Here is a 15,547-nt window from a genome sequence, read left to right as displayed (position 1 = left end):
AGCTTTTAGGAGGTAGTCAGGCAGACAGGGCTGTTTGACAGATACAGTGAGCTCCATGGCCTGAAGGAAACCAAACCATACATTCAACTGACCAGTAGATGTCATTAAAGAATTACTTACTGAAAATCTATGCAGCTTTAAGGCCATGGTGGACTTTGGGAGGGGGATTTATTTGGCTAAGGATAGACGTAGCCATTTCATTCATTTATATGTGAGCTAGTCACTCTCAGCTCCCTTCATAGTTGAGAGATTAGATTGGTGTAGACAGTGGTGTTCAGGGCACAATTCTTCTCATACAGAAGTGGATGTTTAAAATAATATAGATAAATAACACCCTAAAAAATGCCTATTTCTCTCCATTGTGTAACCCTGAGATAGACAGTTGTTTGCCATAAACATAATTTTAAGACTGAGATGATTTTCATCCCAAAGTCTGAACCAGCATCTTCTGACTGAAAGTGGGATGTGACCATGACACGAGCAGGGCTCCTACTCCAAGTCCTGGCACCACAGACAGTGCTTGTGTCTCACCCAAGCAGAGACTGTCATGCAGGGACTGTCCCTCTTTTGTGGTGAACTGGTGTGAGACATTCAGTTTACCAGATATGTGTATAGTTGCAGTTCCCAAACTAAATGCTCTGTTTCCAGGTTCTCCATTTTTAGGTGAAAAACAAGTAGTAGCATCAGAACACCATCATAGTGTCTCTCTCCCTAGTTTCATGAATTGAGATTTTTTTTTCCCCACTTTCAGGTTTTAAGATGACTGAGGAATTGATATTGGATTGTTGCCAGAAAGCAGTTTGGGGTTTTTTCTGAAACACTTGTCTTGTGGTATCATTCTGTGTTTTGCTTTTTGCAATATGAGATAAGGAAAATGCAGACACCTTGTCTCCTTTAATCAGTCAGTGTTTAAATATGTCTTTCAGGTTCTTTAATGTTCTCTTTTCTCAGGCAAAAAATTCATTCCTCCCAATCCCTGTAGAAAAATAATTTTTCAGTGCACCTGACTTCTTATTACCTGTCACTATACAGCTTCTCATTCTCTCCTGAGAAAGTACAATATACTACTACGAAATAAGCTGCTACAGCTGATACTGTAGATTACTGTGCATACTAATTTCCATTTTATTCCTCTGTAGCATTTACTTCACCTTTTTTTGAGTTTTGTTGTTGTTGTTTATGCTTTTCTAGAGCTGTTTATAAGTGTTTTTCATGTGCTGGTGCAATTTTGAACTCAGTAAATACTGTCTCATTCCTTTTATTATTCATTATACTTGTGTAGTCTACCAAGTCACTGGTTTTTCTGCTTTGGGTTGGCCATTTTTAAGTTCATGTCCATTTTTTTTCAGGAGTTACCTAACAATTTTTGACATATCTTGCTGCTGCTCTGAGCGAGATGCCTCTATATTCCAGCTCTGATATGGACATTCTTCATTTAATTTGGGTATTTTATAATGATCAGACAGTGGACATTGTTTTTTCTGTCTCCTGATTTTTAGTTTCCATGCTACCACTGTTCATTTTGCTTTCTAAAAAGTTTTTTTTCTGTGAGACCGGAAAACAGTTACTATATATGCAAAAGCAGAAACAGATTTTAATCTTTTCTGTGCTTTGTGCTTGAGGTTTTTATGCTATATTGAGGTTCATAGAAATTCACCCTTAAGATCTACTTAGAGAGCTCTTAACACAATACTGCTTACAAGATTGGCAGTCAGATTTTCTTGAGTCAGCCAGCAGTAGACTATCTGCAAATAACTTTGTTTGTTTGTTTGAAATCCCGAGCAAAACTTCCCTGGAAGTGTCTGGGAGGTTTTGGGTCTGGCCTGAGAGTTCATTGAAGGAAATTAACTTCAGCTGTTGATGGAGGTTTTTCTAGGGGATAGCACACAGATCGTGGGATCATCAGATCCTTGCTTTCTGATTTGACTCGTTAGGGATTCAATACTAATGGAAACTGAAAAAAAAAAAGTAACACTGTAAACCAGGGAGGGAGTTCTGAAGGATTTGACAGATTTCCAGCATTTCACCCATTTAAAGCTGTATTCATTTGTGTGAAGATGACATCAGAGAACTTGGAGAAAGAGCAAGCTTTAGGTGTGCTGCTCCACCGTTCTGTCAGCCTCCCATTCAGATCTGTGTGATTTCCCGTGAACTCGCCCCGCAGTTGTGCAGACACCTTTGCAGCAGTTCATTGCTGACATGACCACTCATCTGTTACATGTGATTACTTCTTTCCTTTTCGTTTCCTCAAGGAGAAATTGTAAGTGAAATACAATGGGTTTAGGGGAAGACTTTTCATTTTAATATGACTGCTATTTAAAGTTCCTTTTGCTGAAGCTGAGTCAAAGATCAGTGTCTTACTGTAAGAGAACAAGGAGATCAAGCATTTACTGATTTTTGGACAAGAGATTATTTGATTCACAAAGTTGATCAAGTCTCTGTGAAGTTCCCCCTGCTTAGCTTTGCCTTTTTGGGTGGTAAAGTTCTGGTGTGTCTGAAGAGATGAAATGTGATACTTTCTTTCTGCCCTAAAGCTGTAAGTCTTCTCTTTAGTTTTTGCTCCCAGCTACTGCGAGTCCTTTGGTTGCTTGCTCTTCTGTTCTCTGAGAATCCACTGTACAGAGAGGAGAACAGATTTCAGGTCTGTGTGATAAAGCACATGGCTAAGAAATTTACAGAATTTATTGAAGGGCAGTCTCTTCTTGCCACTGCTTTATTTAAGCTGCAAAGCAATCAAGTTGCTCATAAATGTTTTCATTTCCTCCCTGGATGAGATGGAGTTGCTCAACTGGAGATGGAAGAAGGTGTTCATTCTCTCATTCTGAGAGCCTTCTGGATATGAACTTGAAATTAATGTGGAACAAAGGGATACTGAGAGTGAACCAAATGCAGTGATTTTTGATGTATATCAGCAGCTGAAGAGACTTTATGGCCTGTACTCTAAAACCTGACCCAGCACCGTGTTGGGGTCTTTCTTTCTTGAGCTCAGTTTTGAGCATCAGTTCAGAGATGAGATAAACTCAGAGATGAGTATATCTCATCTCTGAACTGGTGACTTCCAAGACTGGACATCCTTATGACAGCAGTATGGCTGTGCATGCTGGAGTTGTTACTGGATAGATCCCTTCAGGTAGGATTCATACTGTACTCTTGGATCCCTGCTAAGGGTCTTGCTTGCTCACTGGTAGTTTGAATCAGCTGCCAGGAGAATAGTCACAGTAGGAGAGAAAGAGCTTAAGGGTCCAAAGTAACTGTTCCTGGCTCTAGAGCCACGGTTCTGAAATCTTGCTAGGGATTCCTAAATTTATTTTCTTTAAATTCCACTGCATAAAGTATGCATTACCACTGTTGGTAATAAGCGTATGAAGGGCAAGTTCAAGAGCCATTGTCCAGTTCCTGGACCTGGAAGAGGAGACAGCCTCCCAAAATGCCTGGGAGCAGAACCATTCCCACGTAGCTCTTACAAGGAGCCAGTGGTGCTGCTGACACTAGATGTCTCTTAAGTAAAAGCCTGCTTGTGTATGTCAGTACAGTTCTGCAAGTAATCCAGGTGGGGATAAAATTTAGGAATGGTGCATAAAATGAGTTCTGAGTTTAGAAATGTGAAATCCTTCACAAATCCACCATTCTAAATAGAGATTTGGGATCATTAAAATAATTATATTATGAAATAGCACTTTGGCAACAGAAATCCTGTGGGAAAAGATGGAGAAAACATGGATTCACAAGAATATTTTTCTGCTCATCTCCCTGTTCTTACCTGTGTAAATCTGTCATTTTCTGCACTGATGGCACTTCGGAAAATCCTGTTCCCTGTCAGAGCATACTGTTGGCACTCCATTTCTACCAAACCTCTCTGTCACTGTCTTCTCCAGATTTGGCAAAATGTAGTAGTTTTCCTGTTCCTCTTCAGCCATACGTCTCTGCCTTTCCCATTCCTCTATGCCAGATTATGCTGTATAATCTGCTGTATGTAACTTCGTTGTCTCCTATGTGTATATAAGCTTTACAAGATTGCTCCTTTCTTACGTTGTTTTGTTGGCATTAACTTGACAGCTGTAGCCGTTTTAACATTGTCTTCTACACAGGTATTGGAGATTAGAGTCCCAAAGTAATTTTTGATAACAATCTTTTCTGGAATCCATGCATCAGACTTAATAGCTGGGTTTTCCACACAATGCATGAAAGAAGGGCACTGAGAGATGACACAGCCAGAAGCCACTACAGTGACTGGGAAACTTCAGGTGTTCTGTAAAAATGACAATGTATTAGCATGATTGTATCTCTGAGAGACTTGAGCACCTGGGTTAGGGATGAAGCAGGGTGCCTTCCTTCACTCAGGTCTCCCAGCAAGCTGGAGCTGCAGCATGTTTGCTCAGGGTGAAGGCAGGTGGGGTGAAGAAGAGGATAAGGCAGTGGTGTGTGTGTGTCAGTGTGTTCAGGTGTGTCTGCAGGAGGATTGTTACCAGATGCTGTATGAGGGCAGAATGCAGATGGGCAGAGGTGTGCCCGGCAGGTGGTTTGCAGCATGTGCTGTATTTGTGACTGCCATTTACAAATCTGAGCCATGCAACTATGAAAGGCATTTGTGTTGCAATAGAGTTGCAGCTGAATTTTAGCAATTTAGCTAGGTTGAAGCCAGAAAGGACATAATATCATGCTTTACTCACAGTGATTTCTCAGATATCTAATCTGGAAGTATAGAATGTATCACTTCTTAGGCATGGCAACCTCCTGTCTTCTTCCATTTACAGTGAATTTCAGCATGTTTTTTATAGCCGAGGGTTTTTGAAAGGAATTTTTAGATTCAGCTCTTCAATGTATTTTCATACATGTAACAGAATCTTAAATTCTAATACAACCTGTGCAGCTGTACAAAACATGGAGGTTCCCTATTAAATGTGTAATTGTCACCTTTCCTGCAGCTTCCTCAGATCCTGAACTTAAACTGGATATGTACTTTTCCCTTGTCTATGTGCATAACAGCAAAAGCGGAAACTGAGACTTTACATCTCCAACACATTTAATCCTGCAAAATCAGACGCTGATGACTCTGATGGCAGCATTGCTTCGTGGGAGCTGCGCGTGGAGGGGAAGCTCCTGGATGATGTATGACTTATCTCTGCTTCACTGGGGCTGGCAGGATCTAAACATTGTCCTTTGGGGTGGTAGGTTCTTCTGGGGACATCAGCTGAGACGAGACATGTCTGAATGGCAGTGTTGACTTGTTGCTGCTGGGAAGGCACTGTGCCCAGCCCAAGTAAGGGATAAGGCCCTAATGGGAATGTTGAAGAGTGCAGCAGAAAATGAGGCAGACATAAGGACAGGATAGGTAGGAGGAAGTGGAGAGAAGAGGGCTGAGATTAATCCCTTTAAAGAGATGGCAGGGTTCGGGTTACAGCAGGTGTGGTAATTCTGGCCTGCAGTGGGCATTGCATCTTGTGAAGAGCAGGATAACAAGGAGAAGGCAGTACTTCATATTCTTAGGGGGTACAACACGATGTATGAATGGTTAGAGCAGGGATGGAAGAAACATTTTACCATTATGAAGTCCTCAGAAACCTCAGTGGTGGATTTAGCTGTCCTTGGGGAAGGCTGGACTTTCCTAATGAAGTCATCCATCTATTTGTATAGACTTCACAAGTAAGCATTTATAGGCTAAACAGATGGAGAACTTGCATGTGTGGAGAGGGCAAAGCTTTCAGTCTGTCTGGAGATAACTGTACATGAATCAGAGTTTTGCTGGAGGAGGAAGTGGTGACAAAGTGCAGCATCTGGGAATTGAAGTTAGATTCAGTTTAGAAATTAGAGCATAAATTTCAATAAAGAAAGAGATTCTTTTTTGGAACAACATAACTTTTCAGTTACCAGCTTTTTTTAATAAAATATTATCTGCATTAAATACAAAGAAATGAATTGGAATCCTGTGGCCTGTATTCTGTGGAGACTCAGGTAATCACAGACCTTCTAATTTTTAATATAGACAATATGAGCTGTGCACTGAACAGGAAATACTGATACTTAAATGAAAATAAAAAACTTCAAAGGAAATAGTTTTGCTTAGTGTATGACAGTCTGCAAAATTTACTGTAATCTGATAAATCAGAAATTAGCATTCATCAAAAAAAACCCAGGCTGTTAAAAAGAAAGGTATACAGAGGACGTAGGATCATAGAATGGTTTGGGTTGGAAGGGATCTTCAAGACCATCTCATTCCATCCCACTGCCCTGGACAGGGACACCTTCCCCTAGCCCACGTTGCTCAAAGCCCCATCCAACCTGGCCTGGAACACTTTAAGGGATAGGGCAGCCACAGCTTCTGTGGGCAACCTGTGCCTCACCATCCTCTGAGTAAAAAATGTCCTTCTCAAGACCAGTCCAACCCTGTCACTACAGATCTTGGTTAAAAGTCTCCCTTGATCTTTCTTACAAGCCCCCTTCAAATACTCCCTGCAACCTGTGTTTCTCTGGGCTGAACAACCCCAGCTCTCTCAGCATCCTCACAGGAGAGGTGCTCCAGTCCTGAGATAACTTTCATGACCATTCTCTGGACCTTTCTCATGGATGCCATGTTCACCTTACAAGCCAGTCCTTTTCAATAGCATTAAGAGTCAAGGAAATCTTCCCTGAAATGTACACTGTTACACTACTGTTGAGATTTTTGCATCTTACCCTGTTTTTGTCAGAGGGAGAACTCAGATTGATCACACTTGTGGTTTACATGGGATTTAATGTTCAAGACAGACTGAGAAGTCTAGGATACAAGCTAATAAATGCAGCCTTATACATGTCTGGTTCTTCTGCTTATACAGCTCAGCAAACAGAAACGGAAGTTTTCATCTTTTTTTAAGAGTTTGGTTATTGAACTGGACAAAGATCTTTATGGACCTGACAATCATCTTGTGGAGGTGAGAAGGCTGTGCACCCTTTGTGTACAAGCTAGTTACTGGCACACATAAAAAACCTGGCGCCTGTTGCTTCCCTTGTTTAAGGGACTTTGCATTCATTATCTCATTTAAAGTATTTTCAAAGTTTTCAAAATTCCATTATTCTTAAGAATGTTTGCTAAAGGAATCTATGCTAAAAACATAGACGATTTAGTGCTGCAGTGCACATCTTAGAACAGAAAGTATGAAGAGATGAAAATATTGATGCACATTTCTCCTAACAAGTGAAGTATGTTAACAGCCGAGCAGATTCTGGGCTAAAGCTGAATTGAAATGACTGGGAGGGTGGAGGTGGCGGGGGTGGTGTGGTTTGGTTTTGTTGTTATCTTTTTTACATTCTTTTTTAGATTGCCAGATCTTCAGAAAACTTGCACTTGTCTGATTCTGGTATGGTGTGCTGTGCAAGATGCACCTCCATGGACATCAGTGAAAAAAAGACCAACAATTTTGTTTTTCCCTTTGTTAGTGGCACAGAACTCCCACGACCCAGGAGACAGATGGCTTCCAGGTGAAGAGACCTGGGGATGTCAGCGTGCGATGCACATTACTCCTCATGTTGGACTACCAGGTCAGTGTGCTGCTTTTAGCCTGGAACATACAGCCACTGAGACCTAGTGCAGCAGAGCAAGTTTGTCTTGTCACACAGCTCAAAACCCAACATACTTGTACTTGCTGTGTCATTATGGTCCATTGAAGTTAGAATGATACCAAACAGAAGGATTATTTAAAATTTAAAGGGGAACAAATCAAGTGAGTTTCTAATATAGTCTGGCAAAATATTGGTCTTGGCATTATAATAATTAGTATTTTGATTGCCCATCTGCAGAAAAAATATGCATTTTCTCCTCTAGCTTCTTATAGAGTAGTCAGAGGAGTTGCATGCAAGTTACGCATGTGGTTCTTTAAAAAAAATTCAGAGGAGAAGCTTTTGCTAATGATACCTGAACTTGCTGTGTAGCTGTGGCAGCCTTACCTTGGCACACATGGTGGATACTGCAGTTGTGGAGCTCACTAATCTGACTGAAACTGTCCCTGGAAGAAATCTTGCTGTCTTAAGGGAACTGTTAACTGTTAAACTCGCTCTGCTGCGAGTGGATGAGATCCCCCTTTTCAATGACAGTTCAGGCTCAGGTGCATTTTGATGGTGTACCTTTAAGAACTTGTTCTCTGCCACCTTCTTTTGCCTCCAGGCAAATAGCATCTCGATCAGGATATAGGCATTTCATTTTTTGTTAACAGAGAGAAAATTTTATTCATTTTAGGGAGCATATGGGCTAACTGAAATACTGATATAGGCAACGAGAATTTTTGTTATTAAGACAATATAATGATGTTTGTTATGCTCACTATTATTATAAATTTATGCTTTAAAATAGATGTTCTTTTGTTCTTAGGTCCTGATTTGTTATAAAGCTAGCTTTGGGTGACCTGCCACCCATCAGAGTACTCCTTGCTTATTAATGTGGTGAATACTAAACCTGAAGAAGCATCTGATTCCAGATTTTCCAAGGAGTTTATGTTACAAGAGGTGGAGAACAGGGAAGTTGAATTATATCACTGAGATCAGGAAAAGAAATAAAATCTATTGACTGGCTGTAGTTGGGTAAATTTTTTGGTGTGCACCAGAACGGTTCATGCCTGAACAGAGTTCCAAGACAGTGTGTTGATGTGAGACAGCAGTTTTTAGCAGCTGTGGAAGCATCATCCTGCCTTCCTTCTCTCTCTCTGTGGTTAACTTCCAGTAGTTCAGAGGAAGGGCTGTTCTTTTTCTTCTCTCATTCCCAGAAGTCAAATTTTGCATCAGTGTTGAAAGGGAAAATTCTTCCTGACTCTTTGTGCAAGTTTTTATTGTTTGAAGCATGTGCTGCAGGTAGTCTGTGTGCATGGCACATGTACAAGGTCCTTCTTCCAGAGCACCAAGGGTAGGACACAGAAATAAAAACTTGTATTTTTTCAGTCTCTGCCACTGAATGGGATACTTCTCCTGAGGAACAGAGTCCCCCTAGAATTAAAACTGAAACTTCATACTTGCATATCTGTCTGCTTTCCTCTGTACTGCCACCTCCTTGGCTTTCTGTTGCAGCCTCCCCAGTTCAAGCTGGACCCGCGGCTGGCCCGCCTGCTGGGGATCCACACGCAGACACGCTCAGCCATCATCCAGGCTCTCTGGCAGTACATCAAAACAAACAAGCTGCAGGACTCCCACGATAAGGAATACATTAACTGCGACAAGTACTTCCAGCAGGTAACTCTTTTTTGGACTCAGTAGCTCTTTAGAAGCAAACTCTTAACACACAGCCACAAATTTGGGATGAATGAAAATGACTGATTTTTATTTTCCCTTGATGATTTGCAGTATCCTCAGTACTGAATGGCTTTCAGCAGCCACGACAACTAATATCATTAACACCTTCTCCATATGCCAGTGTTGTCAAAACCAAGAAGGCCACATAAAAGCATCTCCACCCTTTCTGTAAATATGATTATGGGGTTTTTTTCAAAGGTCAAGTTAACTGAGCTGTCACTGTCCTACCTGGCTTTGTTTTTCAGGCTCAAATGACTACTTTGAAAGTAATTGAAAGTAGGGTTTGTGACATATTTCTATGTAAGGAAAGTACTGGCAGTTGCAGTGAATGAATAATGTTTTAGCAACCAATGAAAGTAAATGTTGTGATGAAACTTTTGTCCTGGTTTTCATTTTTAATTTTTAATTTTCTGTTATTAATTTGCCCTACAATAGTTCAAAGTAGCCAATGGCTGAAGTGAATTTAAAGATACCTCTGCACATTTGAAACTACAAAATGCAACAAAATAGTTGTGGGATTCATGGGTGTTTTTAGGCATATAGAACCAAAGTGATCATGATTATATAGTCACTCTCTTGTTTGTTTGGGTTTTGGTTTTTTGAGGATTGCAGCATGCAGTCTTTTTCAAAAATAGTGAAAACTCCATATTAAAACCACATAAGAATTTTTGGAGAAATGACAATTCTGTTTGTTCTCTTGATTAGATTATTTGATTTCTTTTCTTTATTTATCTATAGCAAATTTAGACTGAGTTTTGTTTCTGCCAGCCCAAAGAGGAAATGGGAAGGCAAAGGTGAAAAACTTATGAAAAATCATGAGCAGAAAGAAAAAGGTGAAAAAGGAGTAGTTTTTTATATTTTGGTCAATAATTACAGTCCATCAACTAAAACTGACAGGTAGCAAATTGAAAACAATCAAAAGGACTCAAGCATTTTTAAACTTCAAAACTCCTTGCAATAGAACATTGCAAATGCTAAAAAGTGTATGTAGGTTCCAAAAGTGACAAACCAATGGATGAAAAATCTTGGGGGGGGGGGAATAACCAGTACATTATTACATTTTTCCTTTAGTATCCACTTTTGGCCACTACCAAGGGCAGGATAGTATGTTAGATTTGCAGCAGATCCTTTGTGTGACCCTGTACAGATGTACATATCTTATTTTTTAGTAAGCAGAAGAGCCTTATCAATTTTAACTTTCAGTTTAAGAACTTTGCTAGAATGAGAAGTTGTTGAAGCTATCTTCTCCTCATACATCTCATTATAGACTTGCTTGCTCTTAGGTCTCCTTTGTCTTAAAACTCTGCAGGAATGCTATGACACCTGACAATTGTCTTCTCATCCTCAGAAGATGAGTTAAATGAGAGAGTTGGGAAGTAGCTGATTGCTTTTCTAGAAGACTGAATTTCACACCCTGCAAGAGCTGGCTAATCTGGAATAGTTTCATAAGAATTCAGTGCTTGCACTGATTTAAGTTATAAATGGGATTGTTTTGATTGTTTCTGTTTTCCTTAGGTCTCTAGCAAAATGATCCTAATTAGGTGATCTTGCTTTCAAAACTGACACTACTACTTAAGAATCTGAATCCCCTTACAATAAATGAAATATTTCATGATGAGGGTTTTTTGGTTTTTTTTCAGTCTAATACTCTCACGTTGAGAGATGGAGGGCAAAGGAATTGGGTTATTAATGCCTTCCAGTCTGATTATATTTCTGTAGATTCTATAGTTTTAGCCACATAACTCCTGGAAAGAAAAGCATTGTCCTGGCTGGAAGTGTGTATATCATTCAGGGGAGCAGTGCACAATGCAGCAGTGTCCCTGGCATTCCCCTTGCCATACTGGTCTTCTCATTTGGGATGCCAGCTTTTCTGAATCCCACACTGCTGTGTTGAGCTTATGTCTATGGGCATGAGACAGTACTGACTAAAAAATTGTCACTGGATGAGTTACCTGGCCCACCAGGAACACTGCAGCCAGAGAGGCTTTCAGAGCCCAACTTAGTTTAGACCACTAACTCCAGTTTTGCAGGAATGTGAGAAGTTTTAGGAAAATTCCACCCCCCCTTAGTTTCCAGTCTCCCATCCTCCTCTCACTAAGGTGTGTCCTTGATCCCTTTTCCCTTGTCACTCGGGCACACATCCATGGTAGGAGTTTGACATGAGTGTTGAGCCAGTAGTGAGAGCAGATGGCATGGAGCTCAGTGTGGGGAGATTGTGGGTGGGAATTCCACAGTCATCTCTATCAGGTGTCAGAATTCCAGACTCAAATAAGGAGTGAGCTGCAGACTCAGTAAGTTTTGTTACTTCCTTGTTCTTCAGAAACTAGCTGGCTGAATTCCTGGATGCAGGCAAGTCCAACACAGCTTTTAGAGTTGATGAAGACAGATCCTTTTCTGTTTAAAAACAGTGTTTACATTAGCAGGGAGATTTGAAATCCACTGTGTTACAAGCAAAAGCAAGAAAAAAGGTTCAAAGGTGTTTCAAAAGCAATAGAACCTTGCAAATGGTTCTTAGAGCTGGCTCCTAGGTATTTCTGCTGCCAAATTCACTCACGTGAGAAAATTGAATTTCAAGAGATACCCTTACTGAGAGCCAGAGCATCTGACTTTGTACGTCTGTTCTACAACCTGAGAATCCTTTATTTTCACCCCTGCATCCTTTGTCTCTGGAGCTGCAAAGGATATTTCTGTTTATAGATACAATACTATGAGTAGTGTATCTACTGTCAGGTGAAAATAGTTTCCCCAAGAGGCATTTGCATAGGCCTGAACATTTTTACAAATTGCCTCCACAGAAGGGCACATTTATAGGCAAATGTTAATATATAGTTTTTTATATATGTGGTTTTTTAAGGTCAGTTTAAATGGAGTATCTTTAGAGAAAAGTCTGTTTGTTCAGAGCATTAAAAATCACAGTAGGAAACAAAGGCTGTAATAATTATATTTCTGAAAACTCCAGGTGTAAAGGGTGTTGTTTCTATATTTGTGTCAACACACTTCCATTGCTCACAGAAAATTTCTAAACTCTACAGCTTTTAACCCTTTCCAGAATTTTTTTTTCCCCTGAATTCAGCAGAAATTTATTTTATGATTTCTGGCGTTGTCCTATGCAGAGCCAGGAGCTGAACCCAATGACCCTTGTCAGTCCCTTCCCACCCAAGATATTCTGTGAGTCTATGATTCTATTTAGCTTCAGGACCATAGTAAAGAGAAAGTAACCATAAACCATTGTTTGGAAAGGGGTGGATTCCTCCCAAGTGGCTGTTCAGGCTTTGGTTAAAAATAAATAATATCACATTGACTTTATTTTTCTGTAATTCTGAAAATTTCACAAATTGCAAATGGTTTTAAAATCCAGAAATGTTTTCTTGTATTTTTCTTTAGCACAAAATATTGCAGGAAACATTCCCTGGGGAAAAAAAGGCAAACTCTTTTTGTGTTTTCTCTGTTTGTTTTGTTTTGTTTTGTGTTGTTTTGTTTTGTTTTGTTTTTTCTCTGTGTTTTTCTCTCTGAAAAAAAATCAATCATTTTCTTTACAATATGCTGCTGTAAACCCTCAGTAAGAGAGGGAGTATTTGCTTCGCTCCCATCATTGATACAGTTGATCCTCATGGCCCAGTGAAGGGTCCTGTTCCCTCCAGCAGCTAAACCAGAAGTGAGACACCTGAAATTGTCATGGCCTGATGGGTATGTCTGGAAGCCCAGATGAAAGTGCAGGGACAGAAGTGACCAAAAATTTAATCTGTGCAAGGAACCTGAATTACAGCTTTCAAAACCACCTTCTGTAATTGCCTCAGTTCCTTGTGAGCTGCAGATCCCTTACTTTCTCATTTATCTACAAGATAAACTTTGGGCAAACAAAATCTGTTGTTTATTGTGTTCCAGATCTTTGACTGTCCACGGCTAAAGTTTTCTGAAATTCCTCAGAGACTCACTAACCTACTGCTGCCACCAGACCCAATAGTGATAAACCACATCATCAGGTAAGCAGGTTGGTCAGCTCAGCACTGTCCTGTGCAAAACACTCACTAGATAAAGTATGGAAAGAGCTGCAGTAGCTGTAGGGACCAAAATCCAGGTTTTATAACTTTGGGATGAATACCTTGGAATGCCTTCGTTGTGTGTTCGTTCTGTGTGTCATTCTAGTTTGTATAATTCTGAATTATTTTCACTAGCACAGCATCAATTTTCTAGGAGTATGAAAAACAGCTTTTATATTTACTAGAATACCATTGGTTGGGTTTTTCCTAAGGAGAGCAGAATGAAAGTTTGAACCCACAAAGAGACAAAAAAGAAATTGGAGTGAGGAATTGTCCATCATGGGCAATCATTCTAATCACTGATATATTCTGTAAAATGTACAACAGCATTACGATTTCAAATGCAGAGCCAGTCCATGCATGCTTTGTTGGGATTGGGTCAGCTTCTTGACTCAGTCTTATCCTGAGAATGCCAAGGAGTCAAGAGATCTCCAGAGACCAATAACAAAGAATGTCTGGATTCACAGCAGGTCATTGTGACCAAGATACTGAGCTCTCGTATCCTTGTCAAAACAGATGTCTTCCTGGCATAGCAGATGAAACACAACTTTCAGCTCTCTCAGGCTCTTCCAGCATGTGCCTTTTTAAGTGACAGCTGTATACATGGAGGAGGGGGATAAAGAGACTTCTGGGGATTGCAGCTTTGCTGTTCAGATATTTCAATCCTTTCCAAGTTTTTTTGTGGTCAGGATCAAAACTCTGATTCTGGGTGTTTAAAAGTTATTATTACTTAGGTGACTGATTTGATTTCCTACAGAATATATTACAATATATTACATATTATATATTACAATATATAAAATAATTCAATATATTTTTAAGCAAATGTTTCTGAATTTGCTTAAAATTGGGTTCTTTATTTTAAATTTGTAATATACTTTAAATATTACATAGGCTATGAAAATAAAGTTTGCTTTTTGATTCATTTGAATGTATCAAACAGAGTAATGAAGAAGCAGTTTGGTGGCCGTGCAGATTGAGAGCTGTGTGTGTACTGTCATTGGGTACAACTCAGTGACCTGTCTGATGGACCACAAAAAAGCTAAGGTCCTCAGAGATAGAGATTGCTTAGAGAAGAATGACAAGGAACTGATGATTATGTTTCTGGGGCAGACAGGTGACAAAAAGGTACTGGAAGGAGTGGTTTTTGTCAGGTACCAGCTAAAGAACAGGTGTGTGTCACAAAGCTACAGCTTTGTGTCTAGCAACATTCTCTGATACGCTGTGTGCACCACACAGCACCTGGCAACCTTAAATGGTACTGACATAATGGTGTGGACAAAGGAAGAACTCATTTCCTGGGAACAGGTAGCACTTTAGCAGTGAAGTCTTTACAGTGATGGACTAAGCTAAAGTAAATCTGGAAGTCTGTCACTGAATTTAAAGAAAGTAAGTAATTTTTAGACACATAAAGTCACAGAATAATTTATGGTAGAAGGGATTACTGGTGGTCATTGAGAGCTCCTCCATCCAAACTCAGGTTCAAAGTCTGTCCAGGATACTTAAGGGCCTGGTCCAACCAGGCTTAAAACAGGGTCTCACAAATGCTCTGCCCCTGTCACTCTGCATTCAGTTTCTTGGAGTGAATGTAATCAGCCACTGAAACAGTGTGCCAGCTGCCTGTCCTGTCCTGGTTTAATCCAGTCTTAATTGATCCACTCGTTCACTCTCCAGCAGGGCAGGGGGAAGCGCTGAAAAGGGAAAAGGGAGAGAGAGACAGTATGATGATGATGGTATTGGTGGTGGTGATGGTGGTGATGAACAAAATCCAACGCTACAAGTGGGACAGATGAAAACTACTGCTCACCACCAAGTGACTGATGCCGAGCAAGACCCTGAGCAGTGAACACCTGCCCCAGTTTACTGCTCAGTATAGTGCCACATGGGTTGGAATATCCCTTTGGTCAGTTGGGGTGAGCTGTCCCAGTCGTGTCACTTCCCAGCTCCTTGTGCACCCCAGCCTCCTCAATGGCAGGAAGTGTGAGGAGCTGAAAAAGTCTCAACAGGCTGCAAGCAATGATCAGCAATAACAGAAATATCTCTGTGACCAACCATTTCCAGCACAAATTCACAAAACAGCCCCATACCAGCTACTATGGAGAAAATTAACTCTATCCCAGCCAAAACCAGCGCACTACTACCGGGAATTTTTCGTCACTAGTGATTGTAAATGTATGTGCTTGTAATTCAGATAAATCCTCAGGCCTGACTTTTATAGGAAGATCAAGTAGGTCACAACTATTCATTCTAGTTTT

General features: G+C 40.3%; 1 protein-coding gene across 8 annotated transcripts in view; it reads left to right on the top strand.

The window, feature by feature from the left end:
- Positions 1–15,547, top strand: part of SMARCD3 (SWI/SNF related, matrix associated, actin dependent regulator of chromatin, subfamily d, member 3) — a 77,945-nt gene that overhangs the window by 52,230 nt on the left and 10,168 nt on the right. For all 8 annotated transcript variants that reach the window (XM_059865330.1, XM_059865241.1, XM_059865158.1 and 5 more), the window contains 5 exons: positions 4,987–5,109; positions 6,813–6,908; positions 7,414–7,515; positions 9,031–9,192; positions 13,138–13,235. In XM_059865330.1, the coding sequence (XP_059721313.1) occupies positions 4,987–5,109; positions 6,813–6,908; positions 7,414–7,515; positions 9,031–9,192; positions 13,138–13,235 (581 nt within the window). The remainder of the gene's footprint in view (positions 1–4,986; positions 5,110–6,812; positions 6,909–7,413; positions 7,516–9,030; positions 9,193–13,137; positions 13,236–15,547) is intronic.

Source organism: Haemorhous mexicanus, chromosome 1 (assembly GCF_027477595.1).
Source record: "Haemorhous mexicanus isolate bHaeMex1 chromosome 1, bHaeMex1.pri, whole genome shotgun sequence".
In the NCBI taxonomy this organism is placed as follows: Eukaryota; Metazoa; Chordata; class Aves; order Passeriformes; family Fringillidae; genus Haemorhous; species Haemorhous mexicanus.
Note: the sequence above shows the minus strand (reverse complement) of the source record. Positions and strands in the feature narration are given on the sequence as shown.